The sequence below is a fragment of the Aythya ferina genome, assembly GCF_964211825.1.
Source record: "Aythya ferina genome assembly, chromosome: 15".
Lineage (NCBI taxonomy): Eukaryota > Metazoa > Chordata > Aves > Anseriformes > Anatidae > Aythya > Aythya ferina.
In genome coordinates this window covers 17,618,644-17,640,507 of record NC_140314.1, presented here as the reverse complement: position 1 = coordinate 17,640,507, position 21,864 = coordinate 17,618,644, and the positions used below count along the sequence as shown (strand labels likewise).

The following is a 21,864-nucleotide window of genomic DNA, read 5'->3' as shown; positions in this document are numbered from 1 at the left end:
GTACTGCCCCAGCTTCATGAGCACTTAATTTTCCATAGTCCAGAGCTGGGGATGTCATTTGAGGCTAGCAACATACAGACTAGCAGATACACTCCAGCATCCAGGCTGCCCAGACCATCAGCTCTTTGCCCCAAGGGCTGGAAGAACAGAATGAAACACCCCTGGGACAGCCTGCTCAGCACAGCACTGGGCACACCCTGGGCTGATTATCCAGGAAGCTAAATTAAATCAGTTTAGACCTAATTGACTGCAAGCGAAACTAGTTCAAATTGCTCTGCATTTGCTGAAACATAAGTGTGCATAGAGTAATCATGGAGATGCTGACACGTGGCAATTCCTAAACAAACTGAAGTTTAGGTGCACATTTAAGCTGCGGGCTTGCCTCGTGACTGCAGTTCAAAGAACATCCCACAAGCATGAGGATCCTTGTGTCACACCTGCATTAGGCCACCATAAGATTAGCAATGCTAATCCCAATTTTTTAGTTGAGAAAGTGCCTCTTTTAGCAGATTTACACACATCTTTCACCCAGACAGGGATGACCAACAGTGGCTGGAACCGACCCCCCAGGACAGCAAGCAAAGCTCCTTTCATTCAGAAAGGACCAACACTCCCTGGCTGCCCTACAAAGGCTTTGTAGGGGGTTTAAAAGATTCTCCACAATGAACAGTAGAAGAAAACTGAAAGCTTTGTGTCCCACAGACACTAGGAATACCCAATGCAGATCCAGGAGTTAGAAAAACATCCAATGAGGAACAGATGCATCTTTTCTGCATTGCACACTACATTTTTACACTGTAGAAGCACCAGGCACCTAAACTGTATTTCTGCAAAGTGCGCTTAATTCACCATTTACCGTGTAATTATACTAATGCTCGCATTTATGCTTATTTTCTCGGCAGGGAACGTTTTACTCCCGCTTTTTCTTCCTCCTCTCCAAGCTCCTCTATTCGGGCCGAGGACGACTACTGGCTTCTAATGTAAGAGTGCCATCTCCCGACAGAGGGAAATAAAAAACAAACAAACAAAAAAAATAACAAACAACAGTTGCAGCACGGCCCCGGCGGGTGCGGCCGTCCCAGGAGCCCTCTCAGGTCCCCTCACACCCCCTCAGGTCCCGCAGCCCCCGGCCATTCCCTCACGGTGCCTGAGGGGCCCGGTCGCGCGCACTCCCTCGTGCGACGCTCAATGGTCACCGGGTGCCTGCGCACAGCCACGGGAGCGGCGCCAGCGATAGAAAGGCGTCAGGCGGTCTTTTTAACGCAGGCGCGGTGGCCAAGTGGTAAGGCGTCGGTCTCGTAAACCGAAGATCACGGGTTCGAACCCCGTCCGTGCCTCGGCGTGTCCGCTCGGCTTGGAGGGGAGATTTCGCCTCCCGACACTTTTTGGGGGCGGCGCGGGGCCCCCGTCCCCAGACACAAAATGGCCCCGAGCCGAGTGAGCTGCAGGGGGTGCGGGCGAGGCACTGAGGAACCGCCGCTGCCCCGACAATGAATGGCGGGGGTTGGGTTTTTTCCTCATGTATTCTGCAGCATTGTTATCTGGAATTAAAAGTGTACAGTTATGGACGAACACAGGTGGTGTGATAACTATTTACATGAGATTTTGTGAAATCTTTTACACTTGGTGAATTCTGTTCATAGGTCAAAATCACACTTCAGGTTGTATTTTGATTTAAATAATAGTGGTAACATTCATTGCATCTCAGGCTTCTTTGTGTGGGCTTATTGTTAAGAAAACAATTAGACTATATTCATTACATGTAATTAAAATTTAAAATTTTTACACTTAGCTTACTGCCAATATTCGTGAGCCCACAAGCAAATGGGGCCTCACGTGATGAAGCATCCACAAAGATGAAATCCTCATGCACACCTTCCAGCTTGGTTTTGAACTCTTCCTACATGTGCAACCAATGACAACACTGCCCAGGCTCCCTGGAGAGAAGAAAAATGTAAATTATTAATTTTCAGCAGTGACACTTCCAGCACACAGAACATGCAAAATTACAACCCAGAATGTTCTAAATCAGTTTCTGTTTTCTCAGATATTTCTGCTCATGGATATGAAGGACAGGGAGTGTCCCTGAAGCTGCTCTCATGGAGGGTTTTCAAATCCAGACAGGAAAATCAAACTCAAGGACAAAACACGTATCTGATAAATGCTGTTTTGTGTTACTGCAGCCTCTGGGATAAGCCAAGAGCAGAGCCACACACACAATACTTGCTTGTTTCTTTAAATACATTTATGAGACTAAACCAGGTACGCACAAGAGCTGCAGCTGCATCTCTGCAGCACAATGGCTTGAGGCCTGTGGTTCTGCACTACAGGGCACCTGTGTAGAAACTAGGGGATACATCATGTCAAGATGAGCTTCCCTTCAATATCTGTGGCTTTTGTTGTACCCTGTACTGCAAGTTCACTGACGACATCACCTCCGTTTCCAGATTGATCTGTAGTGTTTCTAACATTAATAAACTCCCCAATTTAAAAAATCCTAAAGATACCCTTGGAGTCACTCAGAAATGGTGTTCTTAGTGTCCAGGTAGGATGATGAGATGTGTTAATCTAGGAAGCATAGCAGTGATGACAAGCCATGCCACGCTGAAGCAATGTCATCCTTCTGGTGGGGCTGGGGGCATTAGCCCAGGTTTGTGGGTCCTCCAATTGCACGGTTGGCCTCTGCTCACTCCTCTGGGCTCATTCAACAGGGAGCAGAGCAATGTTTCCACACAGTGCAACTCGCAGAAGGACACTGCCAGCAGCAGAGTGGGGAGTGGCATTATGTGTGCATCCTGTCACACTGTGGCATGGGTGCCAACCACCCAAATTGGCATGCTCAGTCTCATCGGTGAACATAGAAGGCAAAGCAAATTCAGTGTCATTTCATCACCCGTGTTCTTTTAACAGTCTCATGCTGCCTGAGTTAATTGAATTTACATGTGACAACCAGTATGACCAACAGAGGACAGCACATCCATTTCTTTCAATGATCAAAGATCCCGAGCTTGAAGCTGCCATTCACTTTTCACTCAGGAAATGAGAGTGACTGGAGGAGGAGAGCGGCATGCCACAAATAAGCCTGCCAGCCTAAAAAGGCCTTTTTGCAATTAACTGCAGCTGGTTTGAATTCCAAGAGATTACTTCCAATAAATCTACCTCAACCCCAGCCTTACTGCTACCTAAGCACCATGGGTATGTCTCTGCTCACTGGGGCTGGGTTTTGATGCGGTTTTTCAGGGAGCGCTGGGGAACTGGGTAAAACATCCTCGAGAGTCAAAGCGCATTTAGGACTGCTGGGTGACACCTGCTAATTCCCCTTCAAAACTGCAGATGGACAAGGTGTCCATCACCGAGTTTTGATTATTTTTTTTTATAAAATAAAGATGTAAAGCCAAACTCAGGTGGTCTTATTGCTTCTGATTTGGAGGCAGAGAAGACTTTGCCAGTCATAATGAAATTCAAGGAACAAAACCAAGCATTTTGTGTGGCTAAGGGAGATTTCATTACAGGAATTCAATTAACCTGCAAGAGGTGCACACGTTGAAATCTATTATCTTTCCCCAAAAGCTGGCTATTGTGTTTTATATAGCAACCTTTTCTATAAAGGTTGCTGAATAAATAATGCTTTATTAGAAATGCATTGGCATCTTTATAGAATTAATAGCATATAATGAAATTTTTGTGTTAGTGCTTTGCAAGCATTAATTACATTTCTGCTTCCTATGAAATGTAAGAAATTGATTTTTATTGAAATGATTGATAGGACTAAATAAGGACTGGGTGTTAGGCTTAAGCAGAAAGCAAATACAGAGCTTTAGGAGATATACAAAGAATAACAGAGGCTGGTGCACAGTATGCAGGTCCGCTGCAAGTACACATCCACATTGCCACTCTTGGCCCAATCCTGTGAATTGCTGATCAGAATTAATTAACAGACTAAGCCAACACTAAGGCCATGGGGACTGACAGTGCTCAGCAGTTCTTGGTATCGGGGCCTGTAAATAAAAGCCAGCCTACAAAATTCTTGTTCATGTGATCAGGGATATCATACACATCTACTGCAATCACATGAATTATTCACACTGGCGTAGCTTGAAAGAAGTAACCCACAAAGCCTGTTTAAAATAACACGGGAGCATTAATTAGTGTTCCTGGGGCACATGGAGGTGTTATTACCATTTGGCCTGTTTTTCACTCATACCCATGTTTCTTTTATTTGCTGTGTGCACAGGGCTGACATGGGGAAAGGAAGGAAAGTAAATGCAGGAGATAGATAGACTTCTATAAACATTGGTCAAAAACGAGGAAAGGGGGTTACTGATTAGCTTTCTTCCCATATAAAGCTCCTAGATCTTATTGCAGAAATATAAGTTGACTGATTACCATTCTTTTATTTAGCATTATCTGATCAGAGAAGCATGAAAAGCACTTTATTGCTCACTTGATTTTTTTCTCCCTGTGCTGGAAGCCCTCTGCAGGAAGCAAAGCTGAATTTCACAAATCTTCCCTTTCTGATGTCTCCCGAATTTCTAGGAATGCCCCTTCCCTCTTACTATATTTGGAGGTAGTTTCTAGGAAAAAAAAAAAAAAAAAAAAAAGACAATTTTCAGCCGGTGCCGGCCCCACCACCGCAGCTCAGGAGCCCGGGCCCGGCAGATTTGGGGAGCCCTCGGCTGCTCACCTTTGTGGCAGGGCTGCAGGAGCGAGCACGGGAGGGAGGGAAGGGGAGAGGTGTCTTTGTGGCAGCCAGGTGTGGTGAACATCTGCACTTATTCCTTTGGTCTGCCTTTTTTTTTTTTTTTTTTTCCCTGCACTTTTCTTCTTTTTTTCAAAGGAAGAAGTGCTTAGGGGAAAAAAAAAATACCCCCCCACCCCTCACTTTCTGGATTTTTTTATTATTTTTTTTTTTCCCCGTCTGTTTCTCCCCCTCCCCTCGCTGTGGCCTCTTGTTTAGCTCGTGGCGTGACCGTGATGAAGAAATGTTTCTGGGCGCCTGGCAGAGGCGATCTTTTTTATGTAATGAGTCAGGATTTTGCCAACGGAAGAAGCCGGCCGCCGACCGAAGGGCTGCTGCCTCCCTGCCGAGCTCGGCACCCCGCCGGGCCGGGGCCGGGGCCGGGGCCGCCCGCTTCCCCGAGACCCGCGGTAAGATGCGCGCTCCTCCCGCGGGGTCCCGCTCTCCCCTCAGCCCTCAGGTGGGGCCGAGCCGCCGGGGCCGCGCCCTGCCGCCGGCCTGGGGCCGCTGCCCGCCACCTGGGCGGCCGCTGGGGGTTGCAGCCCACCTGCCACGGGCCGCCGGGGGGCCGCCGGGACCCGCCACACCTACAGGTGCCGGCGGCCCCGTGCCCGGCCTGAGGGGAGGCTGCAGCCCGCGCGGCGCGGCCCCGCCTCAGGGCAGCGGCGGGAGCGCGGCCGGGACTAAGCCGGGCTGCTCCTTCGCCTTCTCCTCCTTCTCCTCCTTCTGCTTCTCCCGTTCCCTCTCCCGCCCGCCAGCGCTGCCTCGTTCCCTCAGGAGGTGTCTCCGAGCACGCAGGGTCGGCAGGGACGGACGGCGTTCATCGGGATTACCGAAAGCAGCACAAATGTAACAGTGATTTTTTTGTTGTTGTTCAAGCGCGGCGATTGGTTTTTGGCGTGACTGACAGCATTTACTTGTCTCCAAGTGGGTCTATAATGAGTAAAACTCGGGTTTATTTAGAAGTTCGGTAGGGATTGTAAAGGAAGGACTTAGTAGTGTGTTCCTTTAGGCTGCAGATCTCTGCTTTTTTTTTTTTTTTTTTTTTTTTTTTTTTTTTTTTTAATAAAAAATTCTTAAAGCTGGGGATAGTCAGATTTGGGCACCCAGCTGAATACTCTAAGCTGGCACCGTCAGTAGGAAGTGACCCATTTTGGGTAAAGCGAAAGTACAGTAGTGTGCTATACAGATAGCGACAATAGAATAATGTCACACTTCTCTATAATGTTTCAATTTTACTTTGAAATACCAAGGAACAGGCAAACGAGGTGATACATTGAAAAGATCTTAATAGATACTTTGAGTGTTGGGACTAATAAATCCCTATACTATTCTGGGTGAGTTCTGTGTCATTTTGTAGCCACTTGCAGAAGGTGCTGCTTAGCTAAACAAACAAATCATAAAATGGGAATAACAGCAAATAATAACTGCTAGCAACTTCTGCTGTCCAGTTAGTTGAAGGAGTGTATACCATGACTTGGCTACAACGTCCTCTTTTATCAGTCCAAAAATCAGCTCCTTTGTAAGCACTGATCCCCTCAGTTGATTGGGCATATCTTACAAAAATACTTTGCTTACAAATTGAATCTCTGAAGGTTGTGGTTCCAGAGTCGGGGTTTTGGGGGCAAGATGAGCTTATGTTTTATCCAACTGGCCCACAAAGTCCCGCTTTTGGTGGTCACTTTGTTCTGCAAAAGAAACCAGTGCATTATGGCTCTTACAGGGGACACTAACTTTGGCACTAAACTACAGCTGTGCTCAGAAAGCTACTCACTACTGCATGCTTTAAATAAGTAGCAACATCCTAACTTTACTGGTGTCATCAGCAGTAAGAAGTGAACAGAAAATACTAGCATTCCCCAAAGTTAAAGAGAAATAGTTTTCTAAGTGTTGTTGTAGCCTGTAAAACTTTTTTTTTTTCCCCTTAAATACCCAGCAAAGGCAAAGAAAAAGTTATGTTTCAAAGGGTAGTTATTTGATGTAAGTAAATTGGGAGAAAAAAGAAGACTTTCCTAGGAAAGAGAGGTACCTTAAACCTTGAAACCAACATACAGTCCTTGGGAACATGCATGGTGTCAGTCCCCTCCTCGGGTCTTCTGCTTACAAAAGGTTGCAGTTTTGATGTCTCTCTTCAACTGGCTTTGTGTTTTCTGTTGTTGTTGTTGTTGTTTGTTTGTTTGTTTGTTGTTGTTTTGTTTTCATTTTTGGTTTTGCTTGTTTTTTACTTGTGTGCCCGTGTGCTGACATGTGCATGGTCTGTATCTATAAATCGATATAAAGATTACTAATTGCTGTTCTGAGAGTAGTTGTGCAATATATTTTTATGAGTAAGTGTGAGCTTGGTAAAGCCGTTCAATTCCATGCTACTATTTATTTTTTGCTATCAATAGCCTGAAGAATCTCAGTGTAGTATTTACTTCTAAATGATGTAGTTTTACTTTTTTATGGGATTCCAATAGATGTTTACCATTTATAGGTAAGCTGAGCTTTCTTGAGGTTCCAAATATAACGTACATATATTTAAGGCAGAATGAAACACATGTTAAGTGATATTCTGTGAGAGAGTATAATGGCTCATATACAGAGCAAGCACACACAGGAGCATCATCTTGGTTGGTGTAAATGTGCCTGTAATAGCTTTTACAATTTATACTAGCTAATCACCTGCTTAAGTTACACATGAATATCTAGACATCGTACGCATGTTATGCTTGCGGTCAGATTCATTTTAAGCGCTGATCTACTCAAACCTGAATCAATTCGATTACTTCAAAAAGGCCTGGAAATTCAGCTGGAGTTCCACAGCAGTGCTCTGCTAAAAAAATTGTTGGTATGTGCTATCTCACGTGACTGTATGCGGGATCTGTGTACACAGGCAAATGGATATTGTGCTGAATTATCAGTATTTTTCTATGGAATTCTGGCCTTTTACAATTTATAGCTATATAATCACTATACATATGAAATAGGACATACCAAAACCTCAGTGCAACAAATTACTCACTTGTTTAAAAGTGAGATATACCTTGGGAGAGCTTAGGTCAGAATTGTGCTGCTAACATGCCTTTTAGCCACTATTCTGCATGAAATAATGCAGCTCAAAAGCATCATTTATGAGAAGGTTAAATTTTCAGGAACCAATTGAGTTACGAATTTAACTGTAGAAATATCTTTTTTTTTTTTTTTTTTTTTTTTTTTTTTTTTTTTAATTTTAGTACTTAGTTTGTGAATACACTACAGATATAGCCAGTACTACAAGCTGTCAGATTTGGGCTGGTTTGACTCCTATGACCTCTTCGCTAGTCTTCTGAGAATACTCTGCTCTGCTACTTGTGAGCTTTTTCTTTAAAGCTCTTAAATTGGAACATGTAATTTTGTGCAGCTATCTTCAGTAAGAGGTGCTGTACACCCCATTAACCAGCTGTGTTTAGAAATCCTTTCAGATAGGTTCTCTTTGATTCTTTATTGATGATACATAAAATTCACAGGTATTCAGTTGAGCACAATTAATATAGACATGGAATTAACTATTTAACTGACTATTAAGCACTGTTTAAGAATGTGGTTATAGTTCTGCAGGTCTTTCTCATCCAAAAATTTTAGTTACATTCTTTCCCATTACTAAGGCTATAGAAAGAGTTCCTGTTTCTGTCTCAATGGACTGTTTTCTGCTCAGATGGATGCCACACATATCTCTCAAGCTTTAAATGTATGTTCACCTTATGTGTGTTAACCAAATATTAATGATGATTGGACAAAATAGTGACTGATCCCCTACACACTTAGGCTGTAAGAGTGTGATCTCTTTCCATCATGCTGGGTTTTCCCACAAAGTTTGCTTGCAGGATTGGGTGGCAGCCTCAGAGATGTGACTCCTGGAGTGCACTGTGCACCCAGAGCATTAATAATTGATGCCTGGGATCAGTTTATTTGAAATGGGGGGGGGGGAAGACCAAAAAAAAGACAGTATGTTTGGAGTCAAAATTAATTTTCCTCAAGATAAAAACTGTCATGAATTATTGAAAAAATACTTTGAAATATTAATTATGTATTGCATTCCTCATTTATAAAATTGAAAACCCTACTAGCTATGTTTTCTGATTAAAATAATTTATATCTACATTTTTAGAATTACTTTTCAGTATTTAAAGCAAAACTTAAAGCTTATAAAACAGCTTATAAATACTGAATCAGCAGAGGATTATCAAGTGGTCTGATCTGTTTACTTTTGAAACCAGTGGACACGTTTTACCAAAAGTAGTGAGATCAAGATCTCCACCAGAACCTGCTGGCATCATTTTGGGGATTGCTCTGTGGTCTGAGTCTTCTGAAAGCAGGGCCTCAGCCTTTAACATTTCCTGACCTCGTGTTACAACAGAAAAATTTCATGACTCCTCTCTGACACATGCATTGAAAAGGAGAGGACGATAATGACCCTAAGGTTGGAAACTCATGATCTGCAACAACTTACAATTTTGCCTTACTAAAGGCTACAAGATCAGCTGTCCCTTCCTGTGACATTATCCATAGTTTTTCCAGGGCAAGAACGCAGATGTCTGAGATGTGAGTCTTACATTATGCCTTGTTTTTCCCTCCCAATTATAACATTGTACATCAGCAGTGCTGTGCCTGATGCCACACAGAAAATCAACGTGAACACATATTTAAAACATATCTTTCAAAGGTGTCATCCCCAAAGTCTTCCTTATTTGCCTTAAAAATCATATTTAGCAGGTTAGGAAGGAAAAAAAAATATTGCTATGACTTGGAACCTACACCTGTAGTGGAAGAAGTGGTAGAAAAGTGGTTACATTACATGCATAAAGACACTTCAGACCATGCAGCTTGACAATACAAACCTCCTGGTGAAATCAGTGACTTTGATGAATTCAAACACTTGCCCTGTCCACAGTGCAAATCAGTTAATACTTACACAGACCTCATTGAAATGTCATATGCTTGTCTCTGTCAATATTAGGGAATTTGTTAAGGCACAAACATGGAAAAAAGAAACAAAGATTCAGCTTTCTTTGCCTGTTGTCACAACACCCAAATAGTTTCTGCTTACAAGGCTTCAGAGGAAGGGTGACGTTTATGTGGGTGACTTGTGAACGCATAGGTGCCAACTCAGGTTGTGGATTTTTTACCTTGCAGATACACATTGATAACTTTAAGCAAAGCTATTTCCAGCTTTTCTGTTAATACTTCTGTAATATTTTAATTTAGCTGTTAATGGGAGAGGCTGCAATTCCCCAGCGTAATGTAATATTGATGCACTTTTGCTATTTTAAGTAGCTCAGCTTCAGTCAGACAGTCCAAATCCTTTTAAGGGATTTATGGATTTTCTATATGAAGTGACATAACACAGGGGCTAGACATCAACTTTTGAAAGTAATGGTTTTTCTTTTGTTTTGTAGATCAGGAGAATTAAACTAAAACAAGAAAGATAAAAATAAAAGAAAACAAGAAAAAAAAGAAAGACAAAATGTGTTCTGTCATCTACAAGACACATACAAATGTGTTTTTTTGTTTGTTTGTTCATTTGTTTGTTGAAAGGATAAGAAAAAACCTTTCTGGATGTTCCAGCATTGGCCCAAAAGGGTCAGTAAAAATAATGGAATGCAGTAATTTTACCAAAGGAGTATTTCTATTTCCTATCTATTAATATTGTTGAAGACATCTGACTTAAAGTCAGATGAATCTAGATTTTTGCTTTGCTGTTGCTGCTGTTTGCATAAAAGCTTTCTTTTGTAACAAAAGGCCTGTCTCACGTAACACAAGCTGCACACACCTCTGGCAGGAGGTGCCGGGGTGCTGGTGGAAGTCAATATCTCCACTGAAATCGCTGGAGCTGCATCAACAACAACAACAACAAAAAACAATTGAGATCACAATAAAATTTCTGGAACCTGAGGAAAGAACAGGGTTCACTTGCTGCACTGAAACAGGAGAAAACAAAGAGCAAATGCATTACAAAGAACAACATATTAAATAATATATGAGGAACTGATCATTGTTTTTTCAATAATATTATATTTTGTATGTTATGCTACAGGAATCCATTGAAGAATATGCCCGTTAGGTGGTATTAGTGTGGATTACTTGAAAAGGGTAACTTTTCCTTAGGCATGTCAATTGGATAGGCATAACTAACAGCTCAAGTACACTAACTGTTTTGCTTTAGATGTTATAAATATGGAGTATTCAGTCTTTACTAAAGTGGCATTCCTCTTTGCATTTGTGTTCTGAGCAGTCTTTATGTATGGAAAACCACCCACATGGTTATTTTTTTGAAATCCTTTAAAATGAAACATAACAATGCTGTAGGATTTTATTATGTATTAGTTTTTCCCATAAACTTAACTTTGGACTGTCACTGAAGTAAATATTTAAAAACAAGAGATGCAGGTCAACTGCTAATGATGATTATCCTGCTTTATTTTGTACTTTTTTGGTAGGCAAAGGAACAAAAATTGCCCTGGACTGTCTGTGCTTTCCGCATAACGTGGCTTCCCAGTACTAACAGTATTTCTAAGAGAGGGGCTTCACAATTCACTCTGGTGGATGGACAGAACCATGTAATACAGCCAAAACATATGAGCTAGGAACTGCTTGGAAAACTGCAGTTTTCCTACGGACTGGACTCACAGGAAATTATGAAATCCTGAAGTATTGTTGGAAAAGTGCTCTAACTCAAAAAAAGTTTTCTTTATAGTTTCATTCTTGATGTTCCACAGCATTCACCACTTCCTGCATGGCTCTTTACCGCAGGGAAAATGAGGGACTTTTGGGGGCAGATGTGTTTCCATTACACTATCATAATGCCCCTAAAAATCCTTATTGCTCTTGCAGTATTCTTCTGTGTTTCTGGGCCTGGTGTGAACTACTTGAAGACCTAGCTTATAAGTACATCTTTTCTCTAAAAGCACTTTAAAAAAGCCAGAGTTTATTTTGTTTATCTTATTTTTAGTTGTGTTTACTGTTGCTTAAAATATAAATGGCAAGATATGCAACCACCTGTTGATAAACAAATGTCATAAGTCATAAATCCAAGGGACATGCTGATAACTGCATGGTACTTAGGAAAAGGAATATATTTTGGCATAAGGTGAGTGTTTCACTCTATTGGTATGATTAACTTGTTTTTAAGGTAAGAATTCAGTGTGTATGTCTCTGAAAGTCTGACTCATTTTGCAGCTAATTTGAATGACTTTGTTAAAGTGGATCTCACTTAGAATGTTAATTGCTTCTAAGAGCATACAGCAGGTTATGTATCAAATGAAAGATCTGCCCATTGTTTTTATTTAATTTAAATGCACACACACAATCATATCTTCATACAGTCCCCAAAAAAAGAAAATTGAGATGAAAGTTAGGAAAGACACAGTGGGCTCTCAGCTATTCTGTGCTTTTCCAATCAAAGGGTTTTTGTGTGGGCACGGCCCTTGCTGGGCCTTTTCAAGAAGGAGTCAGCAGAGTCCCCTGGGTGCTGCCCGGCTCCTCTCCCTTCCCCTCTGGGTAGGGAACATTCAGGACTACAGTGCCCACACTCAATTTCCCAGGCACAGTTTGTTCTTGCTAGGTGGCAGGTTACCCAAATTCTGAAGTTTTCCACAGCTTTTTGCAGGAAAAGGCAGAACACCTAAATGTAAATATTGTTTGTTTTTGTCTGGGTATCACAACGCAATATATCATCATTTGACATGTGTAGTGCCAGTAGTATTTATTTCAGTAGCTGTATGTAGGACACACGGAGCTGGTCTATGTAAAATGCACTGTTGCACTACCTAGCTTAAAAGAAATAATAAATATACCATGAAACTTTGCCCCTCTGACAGGGTCAAGTATCTTCAAATAGCCTTCAAAATCCTTGGCAACATTGGAAAGAAATTAGCCAGGAGACTCACACGCTACCCCCCATTTTATACTAACGTTTTATCCCCAAGGAAATTATCATCTTTCTCCTAAAGGAGTGTTTCTCATTTTTCAGGCAGGAAAATCTTACAGGTTAAGTCATGTCCTATGGGTCACAAAGGAAGCTTACTGTTATGACTGGAACCCAAAACTTTTGATGCCCAGATAAATACCGCAATAACAAGAAAATCACTTTCTAGAAAGACTGAAGGAACTGTGTTGCACAATAGTATACCCACAGGTCACATTTCAGCAAGGAACAGCATTTCAAGTATATGTAGAGGCAGAAAGTAGAAGAAAAACTAGTCATTGTATTAATTCTAAATGTTTGTATCAATACTTCAGTGTTTCTGTTTGGGCTGTTGATCACAAGATGATTCCTAGTGCCTTCTGATGTGAATGAAAGGTGCTGTAACACAGCCTGGCTTCAGGATTATACAGCCTTTAAAATGATAAAAATCACTTACAAAGTATTAGAATAATTCAATGATTAATGTTATTAGTAGAGTTTTTTGTTCAGCAAACTTTTTATTTCCACATAATGATCCTACCTAAAGACTCAGCAGCTAATTGAAGATGTGTTCAAAATATGGGAGGCTGCACAGATTCTGTAGAGTTCTGTGGTATTAAAGATCTGTGAAGGGACCACACCTAGAGCTATAAATTTTATCACCTTTATATAGAAGACACTGTTAATGTGAACAGACTGGAATTTTAATTACATTTTTAAGGTCTTTTGGGGTCTATGCTTGTGACAATACTATGTAAAGAACACTGTGACAGTTTTGAGCATTAAAACTGATCTGTTTTTGTATTTTATAATGTGCTACATTACATTCTTTTACTACCTGTAATCTTTCAAGAATATCAGAAAATGTTTGTTTGTTTGTTTGTTTTTGTTGTTTATTTTTAACATAAGCCATCTTTCGTAAAATCTCTTGGAGATATAGCCCGTAGACCTGAACAGCTGATTCTTACATGCACACCTATTTATGTACAAAGACTTTAGGCCATAGCAAAAATAAGATTTCTCCCTGAAATTTGCTCTGTACATATGTAAAATGTGTTATATAACAGTGCTGTCATACAAAACTTCTTTAGATCTAGAAATCCTGAGGATAAATTAAATGAAGGGGATAAAAATTGGTAACACTATATTGCAGCCCCTTTTATATCTAATAGGAATCCTCTGACATACAATTGCCATTTTGAAAATGTTTTTAATCACTGGATAATAATCATTAGAAAATAATTAACCAAGCACATGGTTTGTGATATATTCTTAAAATGTCAAATTCAAATATTGTTTCATATTATTTTATTTATTTTATGTATTTAACTTATTTTGTTTTGAAATAGCATGTTACAAAAAGCTCAGGGTCTGATACAGCCCCAGAGGAAGGACTGCAAAACTCATCTGCAGAAACGTCTACTGCAGCTAACAGCACTTTGTCACTGAATATGCTAGGGATAGGTTTTGATATGAAATATTTTGTAAATGATAGTTTTACTGGTTGTTTGTTTTTCAAATATGAGCAAAACGAACATTTCTATTAGACTCTTCTTAGGGATTTTGATTTCTTTGAGTTATAGGACCAAGAGTCATTTAACATGAACCAACAGCTTCTTAGTGTTGCTCTGAAAGCTAGGACAGTATTAAGTAGGTAATATTTTTCAGCTAGAACTTCCACAGTGGAAAAGATATTAAATGTTTGTTACGTGCCAAGAAGTGAGTAATACAAGAATACTTTATTTCACAGAATGCAAGAGCATTACCAGCGTTTTAGTTTTTAATTATATATATAGTTTTTGTGATTACCAACAGCCTCATGAGATAAACAAAAAAAGCAGAAAAAGACATGCCAGTATTAAATGGAGAACCTAAATGAAGTAAAGCAATCATCTCATTTATTTATTGAAGCAGCCCATTATTATCTCAGGTTTTGAACATACATCAAATGTTATGTGTACCAATTCTTTGGCATTCAGAATACAGCACTGAGCTCATCCATTTTCAAAATATTTATTTACTATGTTATTGGACTTTGGATTCATTAGGTCTGGTTTCTTACTGAATTATGATAGTATCAGTTCTGCTTCAGCAAGTACTGAGGGGATAGGATACAAGTGCAGCACCCTGTACTGCTACCTGAAGGGCATGTGGCTTCACAGGTAATCAAAGCAGAGTTTTAACACAGGAAGCAGGGCTGTACCTGTGTCACAAAACAGCTGCTCAGAAAAGCTCAGATATTTCACGTAGTTTCACACCGTGTTGGAGAAAGATGTAGGAAAGCTAAGAACTACAGCAAATGGAGCAGCAAGTCAAGTGCAAGAGACAAAATACTGCACAGACGCTGTAAGTAAGCCTATAGAAAGATCCAGCTAGTTTTCCAAGCAGGGGATGAGAATGCGGCCAGAAGTAAGGGTTAGGGTAGCCGACTAGATTCAATGTGAGTCTGCAATTTATCTTTCCTTTAAGTGGTTAACTATGGGAGCAGAAATGCTTGCAAAAATACACTCCATTAATAAATGATCACTACCACATTTCTCAATCACGCTAAAATGTTTCTAACTTTGTTATTTTTTTACCATCGATGTCTGATTAAATGTGTAAATGGGTTTGTTTTCATTTTCCTTAAGTTTTAAATGCATATAAACATTTTTAGTCCCAGATTTACACCACCAGTGCCAGCATTCTGACTGAAGTGGATTTTTATGGTTGTGTTATAAACAAGTGCAAATGTAAGTTATGGAGTACAGTGCTGACAATCTTAATTATAGCTGGAGGAAGATGCATGTATATAGTGCAGAAATACAAGCAATCATTAAGTTAAGTTAATAAAGTTAAGTTAATAAAGGTCGTTAAAAGAAATCACACATTTCATAATCATGTTTTCATCAATATAATATGACCTATTTTACACTTAAGCAATTAAAATGGAAACTGAAGTACCTGGAGATGATTAATTTATCCAGTAGTTGGACTTGACAGGTGCTATTACCTGATAAATAATCTACTAGAATTTTTTGCCAAAATGGTTACTGTGTTTTGTTTGGTTCTTTGTTTGTTTAAAAAGCTACTTAAAAAATTTCTTTACCTTTCCAATGACAAATTGGATTTTGTATATTCCTTTGAAAGAGAAATCTGCAGCCTTGCTATGACTACTGTCTGAGGCTTCCAGATACCTCAATGATGAGCGCAGCATGCATATCTAACTAGATTGCAGCAGGTTAATTTTGTAGCAGAGGAAGCACTAAGATATTCATATATAAAGCCAAGGAATCTGTGCTAGTCTTTTTTGGAGTTCTGAACTAATCCATAACAAAATTATCCATTGCCATGGAGTTGGCATTAAGGAGAATTGAATGTGTCCAGAAGATTTTTAAATTGTAGCTTGAATAAAACATAGACTCTGTGATATAATCTAGATTCATATGCAAATAGTTAATATCTTGATAATTTGCATGAAATCATCTTATCTGATAAAAATCACTCTAATTTGTACTAGAATCTTATAATATTATTGTAAAACTCTGGATACATCTAAAATCAAAAAGGAAAATAAAACCCTACTTAAAACATATCAGAATGGAAATCATGGAGTTTTGTTTCCAGCCTGAGCACTAGGACATGAATGTTCAAAATTCAGGAGGTCCTGGGTCCAGGTCTGTGCTCTGATTTGTCCTTGAGCCACTCCCAGGCAGCACCACAAGGCACCTAAGCAAGGCGAGCTGCAGTTGCATGCACTTCACTGATCAGAGGGAACAGTTACAGCCACAAACTCATTTCAGAATGCAGTTTAATCTGGAATAGTGGGCCAACACAAGTCAGTTCTAGCCTTAAACATAGTATCTTCCTGTACCAGCTTTATTCCTATCTCCTCCTTTGCATGCTATCCAGTTAATAAACAGAAAGTTCTAGGAAGTCAAAAAAAAAAAAAAAAAAAAGGTAACTGTTTCAAGACACTCCTGCCAGAAAGTAAAGACTGCACCACAGCTGCAATTTCCTGATAATGCACCTCATGCTAACATCTCAGTGTGGTATGTGAGTGGAAAAATTACACCAATTAGCCAGTTCAAGCCTCTTGATTTTCTTGTAAAGCAGGACACTGAGCGCATCACATCCCGGATGCAGGTGTGCATCTAGCGTGGAGGGCTGGTAGCCAGAAGCCTGCCTTCATAGGGGCTGCGCAGCACTGTGGTTTGCCTGGCAGGTAGGGAAAGGAGCTGGGGAATGTGCACAGTGGAGGCTCATGCTCTTCCATCACTGCTTTTTGAAGGGTCTGGCTTTGTTGGCTTTTTCTTGGCTGTGACCTGCAAGCTAGCAAGAAATGGAGAGCTGCTCTAGAGAGAGCTTCACCTCACCTAAATGCAAGAAAATTTCCTTTATCACTTTTTATATGGGATTGAAAAACAGCCCACAACCCTGATCCTTCATGACAAACTTTTTAGTTGTAGTTGTAATTGATTTCACTAGGTGGTAACATGAGCAGAGCAGTATATTGAATGCCAAATTCTGCTGAGTATGTAAAAATACCTCTATCAGCATTTTTATCTTATTTTAAAAGTTAACATTTCCAGTGCAGCACAATATTAGATAGCATTCACGTTTAAACACATCCCAAGGACATATTCTCACCTTTTATCTGCACCACAGAGAACTTGAAAAATGTACTTTCCTGTTCTATCTACAAAACTTTTAAAAAACCTTCATTATCTCACACTAACACCTCAGAATACAGCAGTGTTAGAACAGTAAGATGGAACATATTTGGGGGAACAGGCACTTGGTTTCCAATCTGTGATTCTGCATCTCCTAGTCCTAATCTATGTGTTTGGTACTAAGGTGTTACAAAAACTGGGAAGAATAAATAATAGTTTTTAGATCCTGTATTTTTATTTTATTTTGTTTTGTTTTATTTTGGTACTTCGTGCTGTAGCTACTCATTACCAATCTTTAGCATCAGAGTGTAGAAAAAAGGCATAGGAATGAAAAATAAAATACTGCAAACCAAAGTCCTTCTTGACTGCAGGCCTCTTGCCAGCTGCTTCTCACAGGAACTTCCAGTTCTGCCGCTTGCTTTGAGTGTAGCAAAAAGATAAACATTTTTTTTTTTTTTGCAAGTTAAGAAAAACTGCCATGCAAGACAAGTTGATAAGCAGTATCAGGAGTTGTATCATGAATTTATTAGTACACTTGAACATGTTGAAAAGTTTTCTGCAGCTAAAAAATGAAAAATAATTGGTCAATGCCCAAATTGTCCTGCTGAAGAAAACATTTTCTATTCTTAGTAACTGGAGCTTTCACTGCTGTAGATATATATATATATATATATAATTTTTTTTTCTGTTTATGCTGAATTCCTCAATGTATCTGCCTCCTTTGTACACCCTCCTCCATTACATCATGGTTACGTGCTTTCAGCTGGTACAGATATACGAGTTCAAGTTCTACATTGATGAGCATAAGCAACTACACTAAGCAAAAGGTGTGATAAACAGAATTTGACTAGTGACTTCATTAGATTAAAAATAAGCATTTCCTGCTTATCTTTTCACTTTAACTGTGGATATTGGGGTCCAGTTTCCACATTTTTGCCTTTTGTAGTTACTGTAAATTAGACACCATGTATTTAGATATGGTACAAAATAGGTGCTGTGATGGGTTCTGCTGCACACCTCCATGCAGAACACCTTCAGTTCCTTCCCGATTGTTTCTGTGATACAGGCATACCTGCCTTAAACAGATTGGGATTGACTTGATATTGCCACTAAATCTGTATTTGAACTAAAATTTGCCAAAGTAAATATTATTAGAAACCCATACATATCCCAAATACCACTATTATTTACCTTTTTGTAATGGTACATGGCATGATATAAACAGGGAGAAACAGAGGGATAACACATAATGAAGCATTATCGGGGCTACTGGTAAAAATTCGAGGTGAGTACATTAATTACAAATAATAAAAGCATAAAGAAAACAAGGTTTCTTCCCATGTTGCAGGATAGACTTTTATCCTACACCCTAATTAAATTTTGGCATATTTTATTGAACAGTTATTCTAGAAAAGTTTTTGTTTGTTTGTTTGTTTTTTCCTTGCAAAAGTATCCATACTATTTCTACAGTCCTTTTTCCACCAAGACAGGCTTTTAAGCACCATTGACATTTATGGTATGCCAGCTTTTATGGCTGTAGAGAAATAACAATACTCTGGAGAAAATTGTGACGTGTTTTGCCTGGAAAATGTTGTTACACTCTGTCAAAGAAATATGAAGAACTTGTTTTAATATCCTGTTTCACAATATGGGACAAAGTGAAAAGAAAATCAGGATGGATAGAAGAAATATATACCTTAGCAAGATAATCAGTAACCAGAGCTCTAATATTCTATATTATTTGCAAGACTTCAATGACTCCCAGATGCCTGAAGTAGGGCAAGAATGAAGACCAGGAATTTCTTCTGGATTTGATGGTTGCTTGGCACTGTGGAATGTGGATACCTTTGCCCATTTCTATGAGAATTGTGTCCTTTGCCTTGGTTTTCCACTGGGAGCTCACAAGTAAATACATAGGAAGTCTTTCAGGACTTCCTTCCTCCTTTATTTACTGCACACACATGGGAGGCACATGCAAGATGTTTATTGTAAGGAATAAAAGTCTTACTCTTCCAGCAACTGAATGCTCCCAAAAGATAGCAGCATATATGTATGGCTATTTGGTAAAAATAAACATGCTCCTGTCTGTCTCCAAAGAGAAAGAGCAAAGGCTTTTTTCCCTCTGTGTTCTCAAACACAGAATAACATCCTGCTGTAGGGCAGAAATTGTTTGTGTGCAGATGCTTGGCTTTCTTAAAAACATAAATAATTTTCTTGGTGGCATATTTATTCACCATATTAATATTAGTCTACTAGAGGTAATTATTTTTTAAACTAGAGTACTCTCAGGCTAATAGAACAGAAGTATTGCTGTTGGCATGCTAAATATTTTCAATTAATTAATATGTTCTGTAACTTAATATATTAGTAAATTCCAATTATTTGTTTATTAAATTAATTTCTTTTATCGCTTTTTCTGTCATTGATGGTTTTTTTCTGATTCACAAATTTAGAGTATTAGAATTTAGACAGACCAGACACTGAACTTTTACAGCAATTCCTGTGGTGTCTCTATAGTAAACCCTAGCAAGTTGGGATTTTCCTCTCGTATAGAGATCTACACTTGTAAATTCAGGTACAGGATATGACCTTCAGAAGACAACACACTGAAATTAGATGTCTCGTGATATAGGAGAATACTCTACAAGTAAGCAACTGGTGCTAAGCATAGCTCAGATTCAGAACGCGATCAATCTAGCAAGAGGGTAATAAGATGTACATTTCAGTTTAAGTCTTCTGTGAGGTCAACAGATTCTTGTGCTGCAATGCGATTCCTCCAGAGTGCCTGTAATTTCATGGCATCAGACTTCTGTATTGTGCAAATAAGCAGATAATCTGTTTTCTGACATTCTATATTGTGATAATCAGTAGATAGCCCATATCTTGAAAATCCTGTGTCTTGACTGCAGCACAAAGGAATGAGGATGTGAATGGGTCACCATTCCTCAGAGTTTTTAGCTCTGGAGCAACAGAACTCATGTAGGCCTGTGTATAAATAAAGACAGAGTACTGAAGCAAGGAGGAAGGCACCACGTTAGCTGACTCTCTGCCTACAGGAGCCATGCACTGCTGAAAGGCTAGATTGCCTTTCACCTTAGCACCAGCATCTTTGCAGCATATATTTCATAAGACAAATCACATGTGGCAAGCACAGCCACAGATGGCATTGTTCTTCTGAGGTCTAAGAATGTATTTCCTTAGTTTGTGCAAAGTACAAATATCTGTGAGGAGCTTATAATTCATCTATTCTAAGTTAGTATTTGTTTCTTCTTTTAAATGGAAGTGAATATGGTTTAATAATAATAGTTGTCTTATATTGGGTATGATGGATTTAATTTTCAGGGTAAAATAAAGTTCATACATCATAAAAGACTACTGATACAGCACTTTAGACTCATTATCCTGCCTAAAGGAGATTTTAATTTTATTTTTTGTCATCAGGTTCTATTAGGTTAGGTTAGATCTCCCAAACCAACTATCTTCTTTCATGAGGAAGACTGTTTCAGACACAAAATTTGACCTGAATGATCTTAAATGTGTTGTTAAATTTTAGAGTAATGAAATGAGATCTTAATGGGGAACCTGTTACTCATGCTGTTATACTGCATGCTGTTACATCAAGTCTAGAGTAAAAAATTAGAATCAGACATTGGCTGGTATACATAGGCATTGAGTCAAGTGATATTGTGCCAGTTTATATCCATTGAAGTTTTGTCTCAGATTGTCTGGGACCCTGGAAAATACCTTAGCACAATTTAGAAGCAAATGTCTCTTCCAAAGAAATGTATCAAACAAGCCAATTCTGGAATATCTGGTATATCTAATAAATCTGGTATATCTGATAAATCTAAATCTGTTTGAACCTTTTCCAGAAATAGTAAAAAGGAATGGGCATACAGACTTGTATCTGCACGTTAGCTTTATGTTGAAATACAAGGCTGCAGGAATGTAGCTAGAAAGTATTTTACAGCTTTTAACTAAGAGATATTTAGATTTAGCCAAATATATGATGTTTGAACACAAGATTTATTTAAAACTAAGATGACTTTCTCAGAAGATAATGCAGTTACAGAATCACAGAATCACAGAATTTTCTAGGTTGGAAGAGACCTCAAGATCATCGAGTCCAACCTCTGACCTAACGCTAACAGTCCCCACTAAACCATTTCCCTAAGCTCTACATCTAAACGTCTTTTGAAGACTTCCAGGGATGGTGACTCCACCACTTCCCTGGGCAGCCTGTTCCAGTGCCTCACAACCCTTTCAGTGAAGAAGTTCTTCCTAACATCTAACCTAAAACTCCCCTGGCTCAACTTAAGCCCATTCCCCCTCGTCCTGTCACCAGGCACGTGGGAGAACAGGCCAACACCTCGCTACAGCCTCCCTTGAGGTACCCATAGAGAGCGATAAGGTCGCCCCTGAGTCTCATCTTCTCCAGGCTGAACAAGCCCAGCTCCCTCAGCCGCTCCTCATAGGACTTGTTCTCCAGACCCCTCACCAGCTTCGTCGCCCTTCTCTGCACCCGCTCAAGCACCTCCATGTCCTTCTTG

At 39.6% G+C, this 21,864-nt stretch overlaps 1 protein-coding gene across 1 annotated transcript; it reads left to right on the top strand.

The window, feature by feature from the left end:
- Nucleotides 1-4,660: 4,660 nt before the first annotated feature.
- Nucleotides 4,661-17,618, top strand: LOC311444913 (uncharacterized protein). The gene is made up of 3 exons (XM_084536386.1): nt 4,661-4,753; nt 4,958-5,587; nt 11,197-17,618. Exons 2-3 carry the CDS (start codon nt 4,983-4,985, stop codon nt 11,240-11,242), a joined length of 651 nt encoding a protein of 216 aa, XP_084392512.1. The 5' UTR covers nt 4,661-4,753; nt 4,958-4,982; the 3' UTR covers nt 11,243-17,618.
- The last annotated feature ends 4,246 nt before the right edge of the window (nt 17,619-21,864 follow it).